This window comes from Hypanus sabinus (genome assembly GCF_030144855.1).
Source record: "Hypanus sabinus isolate sHypSab1 chromosome X1 unlocalized genomic scaffold, sHypSab1.hap1 SUPER_X1_unloc_4, whole genome shotgun sequence".
NCBI classification, from domain to species: domain Eukaryota; kingdom Metazoa; phylum Chordata; class Chondrichthyes; order Myliobatiformes; family Dasyatidae; genus Hypanus; species Hypanus sabinus.
The window spans coordinates 399,436-421,989 of NW_026778973.1; the positions used below are offsets into that span (position 1 = coordinate 399,436).

A 22,554-nucleotide genomic window follows, 5' to 3' on the forward strand; every position below is an offset into this window, starting at 1 on the left:
CACATCCACTCTATCTGTGTCCTCTGGTCCTAGAGTCCCCCACTATAGGAAACATCCTCTCCACATCCACTCTATCTGTGTCCTCTGGTCCTAGACTCCCCCACTATAGGAAACATCCTCTCCACGTCCACTCTATCTGTGTCCTCTGGTCCTAGACTCCCCCACAATAGGAAACATCCTCTCCACATCCACTCTATCTGTGTCCTCTGGTCCTAGACTCCCCCTCTATTGGAAACTTCCTCTCCACATCCTCTCTATCCCGGCCTTTCAAAATTCGATAGGTTTCAATCTCCCTGCACCCCCCCCCCCCAATTTAACTAAATTCCAGTTACTGGAGGCGCAGATCCATCATTTGCTCCCCATGCGTTCCTTTCATTCCGGGGATCTTTCTCGTAACCTTCTCTCATGCCAGCACATCCTTTCTTAGATGAGGGGCCGGAAACGTCTCACAACGCTGCCAGTGTGGTCTGACAAATGCCTTATAAAGCCTCAGCGTTGGACCCTTGTTTGTAAATTCTAGTCCTGCACAAGGACTCCCAGATTCCTCCGGCATGTTGTGTTTGTTACTGTGGATTTCCTTCCGGCCCTCGAGCTGTCCTGCCCAGCTATCCCCCGATTTAACCCTAGCCTCATTAACCCGGAGCAATTTCCAATGATCAATTAGCCCACCGGCCAGTCGGTCTTTGGACTGTGGGAGGAAACTGGAGCGCCCGGTGGAAACCCACATGGTCACGGGGCGAGGTGGGGTGGGGGAACACAATTGAGGGCATCCTGACTGGCTGCATCACTGCCTGGTACAGGGACCGTACCTCCCTCAATCGCAGGACTCTGCAGGGAGTGGTGCGGACAGCCCAGCGCATCTGTAGATGTGAACTTCCCACTATTTCAGGACATTTACAGAGACAGGTGTGTAAAAAGGGCCCGAAGAATCATTGGGGACCCGAGTCACCCCAACCACAAACTGTTCCAGCTGCTACCATCTGGGAAACGGTACCACAGCATAAAACCCAGGACCGACAGGCTTCAGGACAGCTTCTTCCACCAGGCCATCAGACTGATTAATTCACACTGAGACAACTGCATTTCTATGTTATGTTGACTGTCCTGTTTTACATACTATTTATTAGAAATTACAATATTATAAATTGCACATTTGCACAAAGTAAAATTGGATAGGTATATGGACAGGAAAGGAATGGACGGTTATGGGCTGAGTGCGGGTAGGTGGGACTAGGTGAGAGTAAGCGTTCAGCACGGACTAGAAGGGCGGAGAAGGCCTGTTTCCGTGCTGTGACTGTTATATGGTTATATGGGTGGAGACATAACCTGAAGATTTTTACTCGTCATGTATTTGAAGGATGTAAGTAATTCAGCTCCTTACCGGCGACGGCAGGAATTGAACCTGGGTTGCCCGCACTGTAAAACGTTGTCCTTACCACTATGCTACCGTGCCCCCCCACCCCTCTCTCAGCCTCCCAGTGTTTACCTTCTCTCACCTTTGCTCCCAGGTGGCAGGGTATCGCAGAGGCGTGAGGGAGAGGCCCCCACAGAACCAGCAAGATTCAAAGCTCGCGGGAGCTGAGACTTTTGGGAAATGTGTTTCCCCAGGCCCCGATTCAGACATCGTGTCGACGGGACGGTGACCCAGCAGTAGGAACGCGGCGCTTTTAACACGCACCCTCCCCCCCTCCCCCAGGTTCAAACCTGGTAATCTCACTTTCTACAGTCGCCGAAAGAAATGTTTTGTTCCCGGATAATGTTCGGTCCTGTTAGTGGGGTTAGAGAGGAGAATAGAAAATTTTATGTGATGGAAAGGGACAGTCGATATCTTCACACTTCCCCAACTGGAGCCTACACTGTGGTGGAGAGGACAGATCTGCAACGGATAGTTAAAACAGCCCAACACACCACGGGCACCAGCTTACCCACCGTCAAGGATCGATATATCGACTCAAAAACAATTACCTCCGCAAGCAGCGAGGCTGATCAGCATCTTCACTCACTGACCCACCCATCCACACCCAATAACCCACTGACCCACACATCCACACACCCCCAATCGTCCACCGACAACCCTCCACATACGCAAACACACACTGACCCACCCCGCCACACCACCAATCACCCACTGACCCACCCCTCCACACCCCAACCACCCACAGACCCACCCCTCCACACCCCCAACCACCCACTGACCCAGCCCTCCACACCACCAATCACCCACTGACCCTCCCCTGCACACCCCAACCACCCACTGACCCAACCCTCCACACCCCCAACCACCCACTGACCCACCCTTCCACACCCCCAACCACCCACTGACCCACCCCTCCACACCACCAATCACCCACTGACCCTCCCCTCCACACCCCCAACCACCCACTGACCCACCCCTCCACACCCCCAACCACCCACTGACCCACCCCTCCACACCCAATAACCCACTGACCCACACATCCACACACCCCCAATCATCCACCGACACCCATCCACACAACCAATCACCCACTGACCCACCCCTCCACACCCCCAACTACCCACTGACACACCCCTCCACTCCCCCAACCACCCACTGACCCACCCCTCCACACACCCCCAATCACCCACTGACCCACCCCTCCACACACCCAATCACCTACTGACCCACCCCTCCACTCCACCAACCACCCACTGACCCACCACTCCACAACCCCAATCACCCACTGAACCACCCCTCCACACCACCAATCACCCACTGACCCACCCCTCCACACCCCAACCACCCACAGACCCACCCCTCCACACCCCCAACCACCCACTGACCCACCCCTCCACACCACCAATCACCCACTGACCCTCCCCTGCACACCCCAACCACCCACTGACCCAACCCTCCACACCCCCAACCACCCACTGACCCACCCTTCCACACCCCCAACCACCCACTGACCCACCCCTCCACACCACCAATCACCCACTGACCCTCCCCTCCACACCCCAAACCACCCACTGACCCAACCCTCCACACCCCCAACCACCCACTGACCCACCCCTCCACACCCAATAACCCACTGACCCACACATCCACACACCCCCAATCGTCCACCGACACCCCTCCACACACCCAATCACCTACTGACCCACCCCTCCACTCCACCAACCACCCACTGACCCACCCCTCCACACCCCCAACTACCTACTGACCCACCCCTCCACTCCCCCAACCACCCACTGACCCACCCCTCCACACAACCCCAATCACCCACTGACCCACCCCTCCACACACCCAATCACCTACTGACCCACCCCTCCACTCCACCAACCACCCACTGACCCACCACTCCACAACCCCAATCACCCACTGAACCACCCCTCCACACCCCCAACCACCCACTGACTCACCCCTCCACACCCTCAATCACCCACTGACCCACCCCTCCACTCCCCCATCCACCCACTGACCCACCCCTCCACAACCCCAATCACCCTCTGACCCTCCCCTCCACACCCCCAACCACCCACTGACCCACCCCTCCACACCCCCAACCACCCACTGACCCACCCCTCCACACCCAATAACCCACTGACCCACCCCTCCACAACCCCAATCACCCACTGACCCACCCCTCCACACCCCCAATCACCCACTGACCCATCCCTCCACACCCCAACCACCCACTGAACCACCCCTCCACACCCCCAACCACCCACTGACCCTCCCCTCCACACCCCCAACCACCCACTGACCCACCCCTCCACACCCCTAACCACCCACTGACCCACCCCTCCACACCCCCAACCACCCACTGACCCACCCTTCCACACCCCCAATCACCCACTGACCCACCCCTCCACACTTCCCCAATCATCCACTGACCCATCCCTCCACACCCCCAACCACCCACTGACCCACCCCTCCACACACCCAATCACCCACTGACCCACCTCTCCACACCCCCAAACACCCACTGACCCACCCCTCCACACCACCAATCACCCACTGACCCACCCTTCCACACACCCAATCACCCACTGACCCACCCCTGCACACCCCAACCACCCACTGACCCAACCCTCCACACCCCCAACCACCCACTGACCCACCCCTCCACACCCCCAACCACCCACTGACCCTCCCCTCCACACCCCCAACCACCCACTGACCCACCCCTCCACACCCCCAACCACCCACTGACCCACCCCTCCACACCCAATAACCCACTGACCCACCCCTCCACAACCCCAATCACCCACTGACCCACCCCTCCACACTCCCAATCACCCACTGACCCACCCCTCCACACCCTCAATCACCCACTGACCCACCCCTCCACACACCCAATCACCCACTGACCCACCCCTCCACACCCCCAAACACCCACTGACCCACCCCTCCACACCCCCAACCACCCACTGACCCACCCCTCCACAGCCCCAAACACCCACTGACCCACCCCTCCATTCACCCAAACACCCACTGACACACCCCTCCACACCCTATCACCCACTGACCCATCCCTCCACACCCCAACCACCCACTGAACCACCCCTCCACACCCCCAACCACCCACTGACCCACCCCTCCACAACCCCCAATCACCCACTGACCCACCCCTCCACACCCCCAACCATCCACTGACCCACCCCTCCACAACCCCCAATCACCCTCTGACCCTCCCCTCCACACCCCCAACCACCCACTGACGCACCCCTCCACACCCCCAACCACCCACTGACCCACCCCTCCACAACCCCAATCACACTCTGACCCACCCCTCCACACCCCCAACCACCCACTGACCCACCACAACCCCAATCACACTCTGACCCACCCCTCCACACCCCCAACCACCCACTGACTCACCCCTCCACACCCTCAATCACCCACTGACCCACCCCTCCACTCCCCCATCCACCCACTGACCCACCCCTCCACAACCCCAATCACCCTCTGACCCTCCCCTCCACACCCCCAACCACCCACTGACCCACCCCTCCACACCCCCAACCACCCACTGACCCACCCCTCCACACCCAGTAACCCACTGACCCACCCCTCCACAACCCCAATCACCCACTGACCCACCCCTCCACACCCCCAATCACCCACTGACCCATCCCTCCACACCCCCAACAACCCACTGACCCACCCCTCCACACCCCCAACCACCCACTGACCCACCCCTCCACACACCCAATCACCTACTGACCCACCCCTCCACTCCACCAACCACCCACTGACCCACCCCTCCACAACCCCAATCACCCACTGACCCACCCCTCCACACCCCCAATCACCCACTGACCCACCCCACACCCCTAATCACCCACTGTCCCACCCCTCCACACCCCCAACAACCCACTGACCCACCCCTCCACACCCCCAACCACCCACTGACCCACCCCTCCACAGCCCCAAACACCCACTGACCCACCCCTCCATTCACCCAAACACCCACTGACACACCCCTCCACACCCTATCACCCACTGACCCATCCCTCCACACCCCAACCACCCACTGAACCACCCCTCCACACCCCCAACCACCCACTGACCCTCCCCTCCACACCCCCAACCACCCACTGACCCACCCCTCCACACCCCTAACCACCCACTGACCCACCCCTCCACACCCCCAACCACCCACTGACCCACCCTTCCACACCCCCAATCACCCACTGACCCACCCCTCCACACTTCCCCAATCATCCACTGACCCATCCCTCCACACCCCCAACCACCCACTGACCCACCCCTCCACACACCCAATCACCCACTGACCCACCTCTCCACACCCCCAAACACCCACTGACCCACCCCTCCACACCACCAATCACCCACTGACCCACCCTTCCACACACCCAATCACCCACTGACCCACCCCTGCACACCCCAACCACCCACTGACCCAACCCTCCACACCCCCAACCACCCACTGACCCACCCCTCCACACCCCCAACCACCCACTGACCCTCCCCTCCACACCCCCAACCACCCACTGACCCACCCCTCCACACCCCCAACCACCCACTGACCCACCCCTCCACACCCAATAACCCACTGACCCACCCCTCCACAACCCCAATCACCCACTGACCCACCCCTCCACACTCCCAATCACCCACTGACCCACCCCTCCACACCCTCAATCACCCACTGACCCACCCCTCCACACACCCAATCACCCACTGACCCACCCCTCCACACCCCCAAACACCCACTGACCCACCCCTCCACACCCCCAACCACCCACTGACCCACCCCTCCACAGCCCCAAACACCCACTGACCCACCCCTCCATTCACCCAAACACCCACTGACACACCCCTCCACACCCTATCACCCACTGACCCATCCCTCCACACCACAACCACCCACTGAACCACCCCTCCACACCCCCAACCACCCACTGACCCTCCCCTCCACACCCCCAACCACCCACTGACCCACCCCTCCACACCCCTAACCACCCACTGACCCACCCCTCCACACCCCCAACCACCCACTGACCCACCCTTCCACACCCCCAATCACCCACTGACCCACCCCTCCACACTTCCCCAATCATCCACTGACCCATCCCTCCACACCCCCAACCACCCACTGACCCACCCCTCCACACACCCAATCACCTACTGACCCACCCCTCCACTCCACCAACCACCCACTGACCCACCCCTCCACAACCCCAATCACCCACTGACCCACCCCTCCACACCCCCAATCACCCACTGACCCACCCCACACCCCCAATCACCCAATGACCCATCCCTCCACACCCCAAACACCCACTGACCCACCCCTCCATTCACCCAAACACCCACTGACACACCCCTCCACACCCTATCACCCACTGACCCATCCCTCCACACCCCAACCACCCACTGAACCACCCCTCCACACCCCCAACCACCCACTGACCCTCCCCTCCACACACCCAATCACCTACTGACCCACCCCTCCACTCCACCAACCACCCACTGACCCACCCCTCCACAACCCCAATCACCCACTGACCCACCCCTCCACACCCCCAATCACCCACTGACCCACCCCACACCCCCAATCACCCACTGACCCATCCCTCCACACCCCCAAAAACCCACTGACCCACCCCTCCACACCCCCAACCACCCACTGACCCACCCCTCCCCAGCCCCAAACACCCACTGACCCACCCCTCCATTCACCCAAACACCCACTGACACACCCCTCCACATCCTATCTCCCACTGACCCATCCCTCCACACCCCAACCACCCACTGAACCACCCCTCCACACCCCCAACCACCCACTGACCCTCCCCTCCACACCCCAACCACCCACTGACTCACCCCTCCACACCCCTAACCACCCACTGACCCACCCCTCCACACCCCCAACCACCCACTGACCCACCCTTCCACACCCCCAATTACCCACTGACCCACCCCTCCATTCACCCAAACACCCACTGACACACCCCTCCACACCCCCAATCACCCACTGACCCACCCCTCCACAAACCCAATCACACTCTGACCCACCCCTCCACACCCCCAACCACCCACTGACCCACCCCTCCACACCTGCAACCACCCACTGACCCACCCCTCCACACCCCCAACCACCCACTGACTCACCCCTCCACACCCTCAATCACCCACTGACCCACCCCTCCACACCCCCAACCACCCACTGACCCACCCCTCCACAACCCCAATCACACTCTGACCCACCCCTCCACACCCCCAACCACCACTACTTTCTCATTTCCTGTCAGAGTCACCTTGTGTACAGACACTCCTGTGCCCAGCGTCACTTTACAATCACACAATAAATCTGTGTGTAGAAGCTACCTTGTGTGTTTATATTCATTGTGTTGTTTTAATTATTGTGTTCTTTACCTTATTGTCTGACTTTTTTTGTGCTGCATCAGATCCGGAATAACAATTATTTCGTTCTACTTTTTCTTGTGTACTGGAAATGACGTTAAACAATCTTCAGTCTTGAATTTGAAATTAGATGTTTTAATGAAAGGCCATCAGAATGAAATTTTGATCGGCTGAGAATTCTCTGCTTGTATTTAGATTGTGAAAACAGTGTATTAGCCTGCCTGGGGAACGTTGCAGTCTGCTCCTTTCTTTTTTTTGTTTAAATCAGTGAAATACACTTTTATCCCCGCCTGCCGTCGAGCGAGTTTGCACCATCTGGTTCTGTCTGGTTTAACAGCTAAATGAATGCAAACCCTTTTGATTAGCGGTAGGAAGCGGAGGGAGATGACTTACAATCTGAAGCAAACGTACATCTAAAGCAATGACTGGCAGAAGAGTTTCGATCTGCCTAACCCTGCGTTCCGATCAGGAAATGGGTAGTTTTGTAAACTAATCAAAGAGCACTGTTTGATTAATCCTGGATTTCTGACCTCTTTTATTTGTCCCCCACTCCCCCCATTTAATTTCCAGACCTGATGTAGGGTCTCGGCCCGAAACGTCCACTCTTTATTCCTTTCTGTGGATGCTGCCTAACCTGCTGAGTTCCTCCAGCATTGTGTGCGTCACTGAATTCTAAAATTTATTTTCGGTGATACAGCGCGGAGTAACACGAGACGCACTGCCCAGCTTCCACACTCTAATCACGGGCCGACTCGCAATGGCCGACTAACCTACCGACCGGCACCTCTCTGAAATGTGGGAGGAAGCTCGCGCAGTCACGGGGGGCGGGGTGGAGCGTACAAGCTGCGGCGGGAATGATAGATCATGGTGTGAAGTTACTTTCTCTTTACATTCTTCAGCCTCTTCTTTGCTCGTCTCCATAATCCGAATCAGATTTGTTATTACTGACACATGTCATGATAGAATAACAATGAAGACTCTGTTGACCGTGAGTGGGAAGCTCTTTCCTTACAGCAGCAACAGTTTAAAAAGATACTTAGCAGGGTACAGTCTTAATAAAGTACAGAATAATAATTTACCAACATGCAATAATTTGCAATGCTGTGCAATAATAGTGTACAAAATAATAAAACAGACTATTGTACTGTTTAAGTTGTTATATGACAATAAGACCATAAGATATAGGAACAGAAGTAGGCCATTCGGCCCATCGAGTCTGTTCCGCCATTCAATCGTGGGCCCATCCAATTCTTCCAGTCATCCCCACTCCCCTGCTTTCACCCCAGACCCTTTGATGCCCTGGCTGATCAAGAGCCTGTCTATCTCTGCCTGAAATGCACCCAGTGACTCGGCCTCCACAGTCACTCGTGGCAACAAATTCCACAGATTCTCCACCCTCTGACAAGTATTTTCTCCGCATCTCAGTTCTAAATGGACGTCCTTCAATCCTGAAGTCATGCCCCCTTGTCCTAGACTCCCCTACCATGGGAAATAACTTCACCATATCTAATCTGTTCAGGCCTTTTAACATTCAGAATATTTCTATGAGATACCCCTCATTCTCCTGAACTCCAGGGAATACAGTCCAAGAGCTGCCAGACGTTCCTCACACGGTAACCCTTTCATTCCGTACGTGTGGTAGGAATCTGTGTGGTGGCAGCAGTCCATTACAATACATTAAATATTGCCCCAACAACTGATGGAGGGACCCAGCGGCGGAATGAACGGTCGACGTTACAGAGGCTGCCTAACCCTGAGTTCCCCAGCGTGTTGCTCTGGATTTCCAGCATCTGCCGAATATCTTGTGTTTCTAATTTCAGTCAGAATCAGGTTTAATATCACCAGCAGGTGCTGTGAAATTTGTTGCTCAGTGGCAGCAGTACATTGTAATACATAACAAAAAGCTGAATTCTAGTACACTTGTGTGTGTGTTATACGTCATACAAAAAAAATGTGAGGAAGTGTTCATGGGTTCAATGTCCATTCAGAAATCAGATGGCAGAGGGGAAGAAGCTGTTCCTGAATCGCTGAGTGTGTGTCTTCAGGCTCCTGTACCACCTCCCTGATGGCAGAGGGGAAGGAGCTGTTTCTGAATCGCTGAGTGTGTGTCTTCAGGCTCCTGTACCTCCTCCCTGATGGCAGAGGGGAAGAAGCTGTTCCTGAATTGCTGAGTGTGTGTCTTCAGGCTCCTGTACCTCCTCCCTGATGGCAGAGGGGAAGAATCTGTTCCTGAATCACTGAGTGTGTGTCTTCAGGCTCCTGTACCTCCTCCCTGATGGCAGAGGGGAAGAAGCTGTTCCTGAATCACTGAGTGTGTGTCTTCAGGCTCCTGTACCTCCTCCCTGATGGCAGAGGGGAAGAAGCTGTTCCTGAATCGTTGAGTGTGTGCCTTCAGGCTCCTGTACCTCCTCCCTGATGGCAGAAGGGAAGAAGCTGTTCCTGAATTGTTGAGTGTGTGCCTTCAGGCTCCTGTACCTCCAACCTGATGGCACAGGGAAAGAAGCTGTTCCTGAATCGCTGAGTGTGTGTCTTCAGGCTCCTGTACCTCCTCCCTGATGGCAGAGGGGAAGAAGCTGTTCCTGAATCGCTGAGTGTGTGTCTTCAGGCTCCTGTACCTCCTCCCTGATGGCAGAGGGGAAGAAGCTGTTCCTGAATTGCTGAGTGTGTGTCCTCAGGCTCCTGTACCTCCTCCCTGATGGCAGAGGGGAAGAAGCTTCTTTTCTCTATGCCCTATTCTGATTCCTTTTTACCTCTTTTCCCCTCACCTGCCTATCACTTCCCTTGGACACCCCTTCTCCTTCCCTTTCTCCCATGGTCCACCCTCCTCTCCTGTCAGAGTCCTTCCTCTCCAGCCCTTTCACCACTTCCAGCTATCACCTCCCAGCTTCTGCCTTCATCCTCCCTCCCTTCCCAGTATACCCACCTTCCCCCTCACCTGTCAGCTTGTCCTCCTGCCCTCTCTCACCACCTGACTCTGGCTTCTGCCCCCTTCCTTTCCAGTTCCAAGGAAGGGGCTCAGCCCGGAACGTGGACTTTTCATTTTCCTCTCTGTTCAGGCGCTGCCTGACCCCCTGAGTTCCTCCAGCATTCTGCATGGTTTGCTCCCGTAAAGGTCAGCCTTGTTCTTTTGCATTCACGTGGAAACGTAGAGAGAAATGCACCATTTCCGTCAAGTCAGATCTGCGAGGATTGGGCTGAGGGCTGCCCGCAAGGGCTACCAAGCTTCCGACACCTGTGAGCAACTAACCATAACCGATGTGTCTTTGGACTGTGGGAGGAAACCGGAGCATCTGGAGGAAACCCACACGGTCGCGGGGAGAATGTACAAACACCTCGCAGGCAGAGGCAGGAATTGAACTTCAGTCAGCGATCGCTGGTGCTGTAAAGCGATTGGCCTAACCGCTTGTGTTACCTTGCCACCCCCCTTTCTTCATCATCATCATAATGTGCTGTTTCATCGCAGAGCAATGTGTGGTTAAGAGCCTTGCTCAAGGACACAAACACGCTGCCTCAGCCAAGGCTCGAACCAGTGACCTTCACATCACTAGACCGAAGCCTTATCCACTAGGCCTCGCACCAACACTAAATAAAAACAGAGGTTAAATTATGGTTATGAAATAAAATATTCAGAAATACCAGCATGTATTTACAATGTAAATGGACTTAAAAAAGTGTTTGCAGTATGGAGTTAATGGGGGGGGGGGTGGGGCTAACTAGAATGGTTGATCAGATTAACTGCCTGGGTGAGGGGGAGAAGAAACGTGAAGATTTTCTTTCGATAGCCCTGTAAGTAGCGCTTTTACAAAAGGGAGCTTTTGGCGAAGGCAGCTTGCAAGGGGTGGTAGTGTCCTCGATGATTTTTCCTGCTCCCTTCTTTTGTGCTGGACACGTGCTGGTCTTGCAGTGACGCAAGCTGCTGAGATGACAGTTCGCGACAGTTTCCGCTCGCCCGGCGCTCTCCCTGACGGCGGTGTGGCATTGCGGCCGGCTGTGGCCGACTCAATTTTCAAAAAGGTAAAGAGGGAAGTTCTCTCATCCTCGCCCCGTCTTTCTGCCGGCAGATGCGGAATACTTTGTGGCCGAGGTCCTGCACGGGGAGAAGCTAAGCAAGAAAGCAAAGGATAAGAGGGAGACGCTGCTGCAGTTCTTCCATCACGTGAAGTACAGGTGAGAGGAATGATTCACCATCAGCTAATCTGTCATATCCACCTGTCACTGTTATATATATGAATTTAAAAAAAGCTTTGGGTGTCAGGCTTCAAGTTACAGGTATAACAACAGCAACGACAAATATGCCATGGCAACACACACAAAATGCTGGTGGGACGCAGCAGGCCAGGCAGCATCTACAGGGAGAAGCGCTGTCGGCGTTTCGGGCTGAGACTCTTCGTCAGGACTAACTGAAAGGAGAGATAGTAAGAGATTTGAGAGTGGGGGGGGGAGGGGAAATGCGAAATGATAGGAGAAGACCGGAGGAGGTGGGATGAAGCTGAGAGCTGGAAAAGTGATTGGCGAAAGGGATACAGAGCTGGAGAAGGGAAAGGATCATGGGACGGGAGGCCTCGGGAGAAAGAAAGGGGGGGGAAGCACTAGAGGGAGACGGAGAACAGGCAGAGTGATGGGCAGAGAGAGAGGAAAAAACAAACAACTGAATATGTCAGGGATGGGGTAAGAAGGAGAGGAGGGGCATTAACGGAAGTTAGAGAAGTCAATGTTCATGCCATCAGGTTGGAGGCTACCCAGCCGGTATATAAGGTGTTGTTCCTCCAACCTGAGTGTGGCTTCATCTCGACAGTAGAGGAGGCTATGGATAGACATATCAGAATGGGAATGGGACGTGGAATTAAAATGTGTGGCCACTGGGAGATCCTGTTTTTTCTGGCGGACCGAGTGTAGTTGTTCAGTGAAACGGTCTCCCAGTCTGCCCCGGGTCTCACCAATATATAAAAGGCCACACCAGGAGCACCGGATGCAGTATACCACACCAGCCGACTCACAGGTGAAGTGTCGCCTCACCTGGAAGGACTGTCTGGGGCCCTGAATGGTGGTGAGGGAGGAGGTGTAAGGGCAGGTGTAGCACTTGTTCCGCTTACAAGGATAAGTGCCAGGATGGAGATCGGTGGGAAGGGACGGGGGGACGAGTGGACAAGTGAGTCGCGTAGGGAGTGATCCCTGCAGAAAGGAGAGGAGAGGGAAAGATAGGCTTGGTCGTGGGATCACAAATATGCCACATGGTCTCCACAGCAGAGAGACACATAGAGGGAGTGGTTGCCCTGAGCTGTGAAGTTTCAGGGCAGTCGGTGCTCTTGCCCACCATCCTTGCGTGCCCTCTGGTGAACCCTGGCGGGTTGACAGCACAGCCCAGCTGATCTAGTCCCCCCAGCCCTTCCCGAGTATCTCTCATCGCCGATTCCTGATGCACCTTTCTCCCTGCTCTCGAGTCATAGGGCACCCCCAGCCCTTCCCGAATATCTCACACCGCAGCACAAGAAGCTGGCCCTTTGACCCATCTAGTCCGGGCCGAGCTATTAATTTGCCCGCTCGCATCGACCTGCTCCCAGACCACAGCCACCCCCCACCCCCCCCCCCATCTACCTATCCGAATTTATCACAAAGGTTGAAATCGACCCTGCATCCAACACCTGCGCTGGCACCTCTCCACATCTCTAAGCAAAGAAGTCCCTCCTCGTGTTCTCCTTAAACCTGACACCCTTAACCCATGACCTCTAGTTATAGCCTTATCCAACCTCTGTGGGGAAAAGCCTGCTTGCATTCACCCCTCAGAATCCTATACACATTTATGAAATCTCCCCTTGTTCGCCGACGCTCCAGGGAGTAAAGCCATAACCTTCCCCTATATCCCGGGTCCTCACGTCACAGCAACGTCTTGGTAAATTCTCTTCGCACTCCTTCAATCCTAATCGGTATCTTTCCTGAAGGGAGGTCACCAGGACCACACACAACACTCCGAATTTAGCGGCCCGGCAACCCACAGATTTAACACGAGCCAAATCGTGGGACAATTTTACAATGACCAATTAACCTACCAACCAATTCAGCACGGTGCTGCCTGGATTAGAGAGGGTGCAGAGGAGATTCACCAGGATGCTGCCTGGATCAGAGAGGGTGCAGAGGAGATTCACCAGGATGCTGCTTGGATCAGAGAGGGTGCAGAGGAGATTCACCAGGATGCTGCCTGGATTAGAGAGGATGCAGAGGAGATTCACCATGATGCTGCCTGGATTAGAGAGGGTGGAGAGGAGATTCACCAGGACGCTGCCTGGATTAGAGAGGGTGCAGAGGAGATTCACCAGGGTGCTGCCTGGATTAGAGAGGGTGCAGAGGAGATTCGCCAGGACGCTGCCTGGAATAGGGAGGGTGCAGAGGAGATTCGCCAGGACGCTGCCTGGATTAGAGAGGGTGCAGAGGAGATTCAGCAGGCTGCTGCCTGGATTAGAGAGGGTGCAGAGGAGATTCACCAGGATGCTGCCTGAATTAGAGAGGGTGCAGAGGGGATTCACCAGGATGCTGCCTGGATTAGAGAGGGTGCAGAGGAGATTCACCAGGATGCTGCCTGGATTAGAGAGAGTGCAGAGGAGATTCACCAGGATGCTGCCTGGATTAGAGAGGGTGGAGAGGAGATTCACCAGGACGCTGCCTGGATTAGAGAGGGTGCAGAGGAGATTCACCAGGGTGCTGCCTGGATTAGAGAGGGTGCAGAGGAGATTCGCCAGGACGCTGCCTGGATTAGAGAGGGTGCAGAGGAGATTCGCCAGGATGCTGCCTGGATTAGAGAGGGTGCAGAGGAGATTCCCCAGGACGCTGCCTGGATTAGAGAGGGTGCAGAGGAGATTCACCAGGACGCTGCCTGGATTAGAGAGGGTGCAGAGGAGATTCACCAGGATGCTGCCTGGATTAGAGAGGGTGCAGAGGAGATTCAGCAGGCTGCTGCCTGGATTAGAGAGGGTGCAGAGGAGATTCACCAGGATGCTGCCTGAATTAGAGAGGGTGCAGAGGGGATTCACCAGGATGCTGCCTGGATTAGAGAGGGTGCAGAGGAGATTCACCAGGATGCTGCCTGGATTAGAGAGAGTGCAGAGGAGATTCACCAGGATGCTGCCTGGATTAGAGAGGGTGCAGAGGAGATTCAACGGGATGCTGCCTGGATCAGAGGCGGTGCAGAGGAGATTCACCAGGATGCTGCCTGGATTAGAGAGGGTGCAGAGGAGATTCACCGGGATGCTGCCTGGATCAGAGGCAGTGCAGAGGAGATTCACCAGGATGCTGCCTGGAATAGAGAGGGTGCAGAGGAGATTCACTATGATGCTGCCTGGATTAGAGAGGGTGCAGAGGAGATTCACCATGATGCTGCCTGGATTAGAGAGGGTGCAGAGGAGATACACCAGGATGCTGCCTGGATTAGAGAGGGTGCAGAGGAGATTCACCGGGATGCTGCCTGGATCAGAGGCAGTGCAGAGGAGATTCACCAGGATGCTGCCTGGAATAGAGAGGGTGCAGAGGAGATTCACTATGATGCTGCCTGGATTAGAGAGGGTGCAGAGGAGATTCACCATGATGCTGCCTGGATTAGAGAGGGTGCAGAGGAGATACACCAGGATGCTGCCTGGATTAGAGAGGGTGCAGAGGGGATTCACCAGGCTGCGGCCTGGATTAGAGAGGGTGCAGAGGAGATTCACCAGGATGCTGCCTGGATTAGAGAGGGTGCAGAGGGGATTCACCAGGATGCTGCCTGGATTAGAGAGGGTGCAGAGGAGATTCACCAGGACGCTGCCTGGATTAGAGAGGGTGCAGAGGAGATTCACCAGGATGCTGCCTCGATTAGAGAGGGTGCAGAAGAGATTCACCAGGACGCTGCCTGGATTAGAGAGGGTGCAGAGGAGATTCACCAGGATGCTGCCTGGATTAGAGAGGGTGCAGAGGAGATTCACCAGGATGCTGCCTGGATTACAGAGGGCGCAGAGGAGATTCCCCAGGATGCTGCCTGGATTGGAGAGGGTGCAGAGGAGATTCAGCAGGACGCTGCCTGGATTAGAGAGGGTGCAGAGGAGATTCGCCAGGACGCTGCCTGGATTAGAGCGGGTGCAGAGGAGATTCGCCAGGACGCAGCCTGGTTTGGAGAGGATGCAGAGGAGATTCACCAGGACGCTGCCTGGATTAGAGAGGGTGCAGAGGAGATTCGCCATGACGCTGCCTGGATTAGAGAGGGTGCAGAGGAGATTCACCAGGATGCTGCCTGGATTAGAGAGGGTGCAGAGGAGATTCAGCAGGCTGCTGCCTGGATTAGAGAGGGTGCAGAGGAGATTCACCAGGATGCTGCCTGAATTAGAGAGGGTGCAGAGGGGATTCACCAGGATGCTGCCTGGATTAGGGAGGGTGCAGAGGAGATTCACCAGGATGCTGCCTGGATTAGAGAGAGTGCAGAGGAGATTCACCAGGATGCTGCCTGGATTAGAGAGGGTGCAGAGGAGATTCACCAGGATGCTGCCTGGATTAGAGAGGGTGCAGAGGAGATTCACCAGGATGCTGCCTGGATTAGAGAGGGTGCAGAGGAGATTCACCAGGACGCTGCCTGGATTAAAGAGGGTGCAGAGGAGATTCACCAGGATGCTGCCTGGATTAGAGAGGGTGCAGAGGAGATTCACCAGGACGCTGCCGGGATTAAAGAGGGTGCAGAGGAGATTCACCAGGATGCTGCCTGGATTAGAGAGGGTGCAGAGGAGATTCACCAGGATGCTGCCTGAATTAGAGAGGGTGCAGAGGGGATTCACCAGGATGCTGCCTGGATTAGAGAGGGTGCAGAGGAGATTCACCAGGATGCTGCCTGGATTAGAGAGAGTGCAGAGGAGATTCACCAGGATGCTGCCTGGATTAGAGAGGGTGGAGAGGAGATTCACCAGGACGCTGCCTGGATTAGAGAGGGTGCAGAGGAGATTCACCAGGGTGCTGCCTGGATTAGAGAGGGTGCAGAGGAGATTCGCCAGGACGCTGCCTGGATTAGAGAGGGTGCAGAGGAGATTCGCCAGGATGCTGCCTGGATTAGAGAGGGTGCAGAGGAGATTCCCCAGGACGCTGCCTGGATTAGAGAGGGTGCAGAGGAGATTCACCAGGACGCTGCCTGGATTAGAGAGGGTGCAGAGGAGATTCACCAGGATGCTGCCTGGATTAGAGAGGGTGCAGAGGAGATTCAGCAGGCTGCTGCCTGGATTAGAGAGGGTGCAGAGGAGATTCACCAGGATGCTGCCTGAATTAGAGAGGGTGCAGAGGGGATTCACCAGGATGCTGCCTGGATTAGAGAGGGTGCAGAGGAGATTCACCAGGATGCTGCCTGGATTAGAGAGAGTGCAGAGGAGATTCACCAGGATGCTGCCTGGATTAGAGAGGGTGCAGAGGAGATTCAACGGGATGCTGCCTGGATCAGAGGCGGTGCAGAGGAGATTCACCAGGATGCTGCCTGGATTAGAGAGGGTGCAGAGGAGATTCACCGGGATGCTGCCTGGATCAGAGGCAGTGCAGAGGAGATTCACCAGGATGCTGCCTGGAATAGAGAGGGTGCAGAGGAGATTCACTATGATGCTGCCTGGATTAGAGAGGGTGCAGAGGAGATTCACCATGATGCTGCCTGGATTAGAGAGGGTGCAGAGGAGATACACCAGGATGCTGCCTGGATTAGAGAGGGTGCAGAGGAGATTCACCGGGATGCTGCCTGGATCAGAGGCAGTGCAGAGGAGATTCACCAGGATGCTGCCTGGAATAGAGAGGGTGCAGAGGAGATTCACTATGATGCTGCCTGGATTAGAGAGGGTGCAGAGGAGATTCACCATGATGCTGCCTGGATTAGAGAGGGTGCAGAGGAGATACACCAGGATGCTGCCTGGATTAGAGAGGGTGCAGAGGGGATTCACCAGGCTGCGGCCTGGATTAGAGAGGGTGCAGAGGAGATTCACCAGGATGCTGCCTGGATTAGAGAGGGTGCAGAGGGGATTCACCAGGATGCTGCCTGGATTAGAGAGGGTGCAGAGGAGATTCACCAGGACGCTGCCTGGATTAGAGAGGGTGCAGAGGAGATTCACCAGGATGCTGCCTCGATTAGAGAGGGTGCAGAAGAGATTCACCAGGACGCTGCCTGGATTAGAGAGGGTGCAGAGGAGATTCACCAGGATGCTGCCTGGATTAGAGAGGGTGCAGAGGAGATTCACCAGGATGCTGCCTGGATTACAGAGGGCGCAGAGGAGATTCCCCAGGATGCTGCCTGGATTGGAGAGGGTGCAGAGGAGATTCAGCAGGACGCTGCCTGGATTAGAGAGGGTGCAGAGGAGATTCGCCAGGACGCTGCCTGGATTAGAGCGGGTGCAGAGGAGATTCGCCAGGACGCAGCCTGGTTTGGAGAGGATGCAGAGGAGATTCACCAGGACGCTGCCTGGATTAGAGAGGGTGCAGAGGAGATTCGCCATGACGCTGCCTGGATTAGAGAGGGTGCAGAGGAGATTCACCAGGATGCTGCCTGGATTAGAGAGGGTGCAGAGGAGATTCAGCAGGCTGCTGCCTGGATTAGAGAGGGTGCAGAGGAGATTCACCAGGATGCTGCCTGAATTAGAGAGGGTGCAGAGGGGATTCACCAGGATGCTGCCTGGATTAGGGAGGGTGCAGAGGAGATTCACCAGGATGCTGCCTGGATTAGAGAGAGTGCAGAGGAGATTCACCAGGATGCTGCCTGGATTAGAGAGGGTGCAGAGGAGATTCACCAGGATGCTGCCTGGATTAGAGAGGGTGCAGAGGAGATTCACCAGGATGCTGCCTGGATTAGAGAGGGTGCAGAGGAGATTCACCAGGACGCTGCCTGGATTAAAGAGGGTGCAGAGGAGATTCACCAGGATGCTGCCTGGATTAGAGAGGGTGCAGAGGAGATTCACCAGGACGCTGCCGGGATTAAAGAGGGTGCAGAGGAGATTCACCAGGATGCTGCCTGGATTAGAGAGAGTGCAGAGGAGATTCACCAGGCTGCTGCCTGGATTAGAGAGGGTGCAGAGGAGATTCTCCAGGACGCTGCCTGGATTAAAGAGGGTGCAGAGGAGATTCACCAGGATGCTGCCTGGATTAGAGAGGGTGCAGAGGGGATTCACCAGGCTGCTGCCTGGATTAGAGAGGGTGTAGAGGAGATTCACCAGGATGCTGCCTGGATTAGAGACGGTGCAGAGGAGATTCACCAGGACGCTGCCTGGATTGGAGAGGGTGCAGAGGAGATTCACCAGGATGCTGCCTGGATTAGAGAGGGTGCAGAGGAGATTCACCAGGATGCTGCCTGGATTAGAGAGGGTGCAGAGGGGATTCACCAGGCTGCTGCCTGGATTAGAGAGGGAGCAGAGGAGATTCACCAGGATGCTGCCTGGATTAGAGAGGGTGCAGAGGGGATTCACCAGGATGCTGCCTGGATTACAGAGGGTGCAGAGGAGATTCACCAGGCTGCTGCCTGGATTAGAGAGGGTGCAGAGGAGATTCTCCAGGACGCTGCCTGGATTAAAGAGGGTGCAGAGGAGATTCACCAGGATGCTGCCTGGATTAGAGAGGGTGCGGAGGAGATTCACCAGGATGCTGCCTGGATTGGAGAGGGTGCAGAGGAGATTCACCAGGATGCTGCCTGGATTACAGAGGGTGCAGAGGGGATTCACCAGGATGCTGCCTGGATTAGAGAGTGTGCAGAGGAGATTCACCAGGATGCTGCCTGGATTAGAGAGGGTGCAGAGGGGATTCACCAGGCTGCTGCCTGGATTAGAGAGGGTGCAGAGGAGATTCACCAGGATGCTGCCTGGATTAGAGAGGGTGCAGAGGGGATTCACCAGGATGCTGCCTGGAATACAGAGGGTGCAGAGGAGATTCACCAGGATGCTGCCTGGATTAGAGAGGGTGCAGAGGAGATTCACCAGGATGCTGCCTGGATTAGAGAGGGTGCAGAAGAGATTCACCAGGATGCTGCCTGGATTAGAGAGGGTGCAGAGGAGATTCACCAGGATGCTGCCTGGATTAGAGAGGATGCAGAGGAGATTCCCCAGGATGCTGCCTGGATTGGAGAGGGTGCAGAGGAGATTCACCAGGACGCTGTCTGGATTGGAGAGGGTGCAGAGGAGATTAACCAGGATGCTGCCTGGATCAGAGAGGGTGCAGAGGAGATTCACCAGGATGCTGCCTGGAATAGAGAGGGTGCAGAGGAGATTCACCAGGATGCTGCCTGCATTAGAGAGGGTGCAGAGGAGATTCACCAGGATGCTGCCTGGATTAGAGAGGGTGCAGAGGAGATTCAGCAGGCTGCTGCCTGGATTAGAGAGGGTGCAGAGGAGATTCACCAGGACGCTGCCTGGATTAGAGAGGGTGCAGAGGAGATTCAGCAGGCTGCTGCCTGGATTAGAGAGGGTGCAGAGGAGATTCACCAGGACGCTGCCTGAATTAGAGAGGGTGCAGAGGGGATTCACCAGGATGCTGCCTGGATTAGAGAGGGTGCAGATGAGATTCACCAGGATGCTGCCTGGATTAAAGAGCGTGCAGAGGAGATTCACCAGGATGCTGCCTGGATTGGAGAGGGTGCAGAGGGGATTCACCAGGCTGCTGCCTGGATTAGAGAGGGTGCAGAGGAGATTCACCAGGATGCTGCCTGGATTAGAGAGGGTGCAGAGGGGATTCACCAGGATGCTGCCTGGATTAGAGAGAGTGCAGAGGAGATTCACCAGGATGCTGCCTGGATTAGAGAGGGTGCAGAGGAGATTCACCAGGATGCTGCCTGGATTAGAGAGGGTAGAGAGGAGATTCACCAGGATGCTGCCTGGATTGGAGAGGGTAGAGAGGAGATTCACCAGGATGCTGCCTGGATTGGAGAGGGTAGAGAGGAGATTCACCAGGACGCTGCCTGGATTGGAGAGGGTGCAGAGGAGATTCACCAGGACGCTGCCTGGATTAGAGAGGGTGCAGAGGAGATTCACCAGGATGCTGTCTGGATTAGAGAGGGTGCAGAGGAGATTCACCAGGTTGCTGCCTGGATTAGAGAGGGTGCAGAGGAGATTCACCAGGATGCTGCCTGGATTAGAGAGGGTGCAGAGGAGATTCACCAGGATGCTGCCTGGATTAGAGAGGGTGCAGAAGAGATTCACCAGGATGCTGCCTGGATTAGAGAGGGTGCAGAGGAGATTCACCAGGATGCTGCCTGGATTAGAGAGGGTGCAGAGGAGATTCACCTGGATGCTGTCTGGATTAGAGAGGGTGCAGAGGAGATTCACCAGGATGCTGCCTGGATTAGAGAGGGTGCAGAGGAGATTCACCAGGATGCTGCCTGGATTAGAGAGGGTGCAGAGGAGATTCACCAGGATGCTGACCGGATTAGAGAGGGTGCGGAGGAGATTCACCAGGATGCTGCCTGGATTAGAGAGGGTGCAGAGGAGATTCACCAGGACGCTGCCTGGATTAGAGAGTGTGCAGAGGAGATTCACCAGGACGCTGCCTGGATTAGAGAGGGTGCAGAGAAGATTCACCAGGATGCTGCCTGGATTGGAGAGGGTGCAGAGTAGATTCACCAGGATGCTGCCTGGATTGGAGAGGGGGCAGAGGAGATTCACCAGGATGCTGCCTGGATTAGAGAGGGTGCAGAGGAGATTCACCAGGATGCTGCCTGGATTAGAGAGGGTGCAGAGGAGATTCACCAGGATGCTGCCTGGATTAGAGAGGGAGCAGAGGAGATTCACCAGGCTGCTGCCTGGATTAGAGAGGGAGCAGAGGAGATTCACCAGGATGCTGCCTGGATTAGAGCGTGTGCAGAGGAGATTCACCAGGATGCTGTCTGGATTAGAGAGGATGCAGAGGAGATTCACCAGGATGCTGTCTGGATTAGAGAGGGAGCAGAGGAGATTCACCAGGATGCTGCCTGGATTAGAGAGGGTGCAGAGGAGATTCACCAGGACGCTGCCTGGATTAGAGAGGGTGCAGAGAAGATTCACCAGGACGCTGCCTGGATTAGAGAGGGTGCAGAGTAGATTCACCAGGATGCTGCCTGGATTAGAGAGGGTGCAGAGGAGATTCACGAGGATGCTGCCTGTATTAGAGAGGGTGCAGAGGAGATTCACCAGGATGCTGCCTGGATTAGAGAGGGTGCAGAGGAGATTCACCAGGATGCTGCCTGTATTAGAGAGGGTGCAGAGGAGATTCACCAGGATGCTGCCTGGATTAGAGAGGGTGCAGAGGAGATTCACAAGGATGCTGCCTGGATTAGAGAGGGTTTCTCACGAGGATAGGTTGAGTGAGCAGGGGCTTTTCTCTCTGGAGCGGTCGGGTGGGTGGCGATGTCATAGAGGGGGCAAGATGATAAGTGTTATTGATCGAGTGTACAACCAGACTCTCTTTCCTCCCCAGGACAGAAATGCCTTATGCAAGGGGGCGTAACTTTAAGGTGATAAGAGGATCATGTGGGTGTGTGGGGCAGGGGGAGGATGGCAAAAGCATGTGAGTGGTGGGTGTGTGGAGGGTTGTGTGCGGGTTTTAAGATGCTCTTAGAGAGCCGCATGGATGATGGGAAAATTGTGGGCTATGTAGGGCGTTCGTTGGAGTTATGTGATTGTGTGTTGAGGTCTCTGTTGGTCGGAGTCGACCATGGACGTTGCGTCCCAGCTGTCTAGATGCGATACGGAGAGCGAGCTGTCGCC

At 55.6% G+C, this 22,554-nt stretch overlaps 1 protein-coding gene across 1 annotated transcript in view; it reads left to right on the forward strand.

Annotated features, from left to right (window-relative positions):
• The window catches only part of LOC132385646 (src kinase-associated phosphoprotein 2-like), a 410,120-nt gene that overhangs the window by 17,558 nt on the left and 370,008 nt on the right, over positions 1 to 22,554 (forward strand). The window contains exon 2 of the mRNA XM_059957835.1: positions 11,917 to 12,022. Coding sequence (XP_059813818.1) covers positions 11,917 to 12,022 — 106 coding nt within the window. The remainder of the gene's footprint in view (positions 1 to 11,916; positions 12,023 to 22,554) is intronic.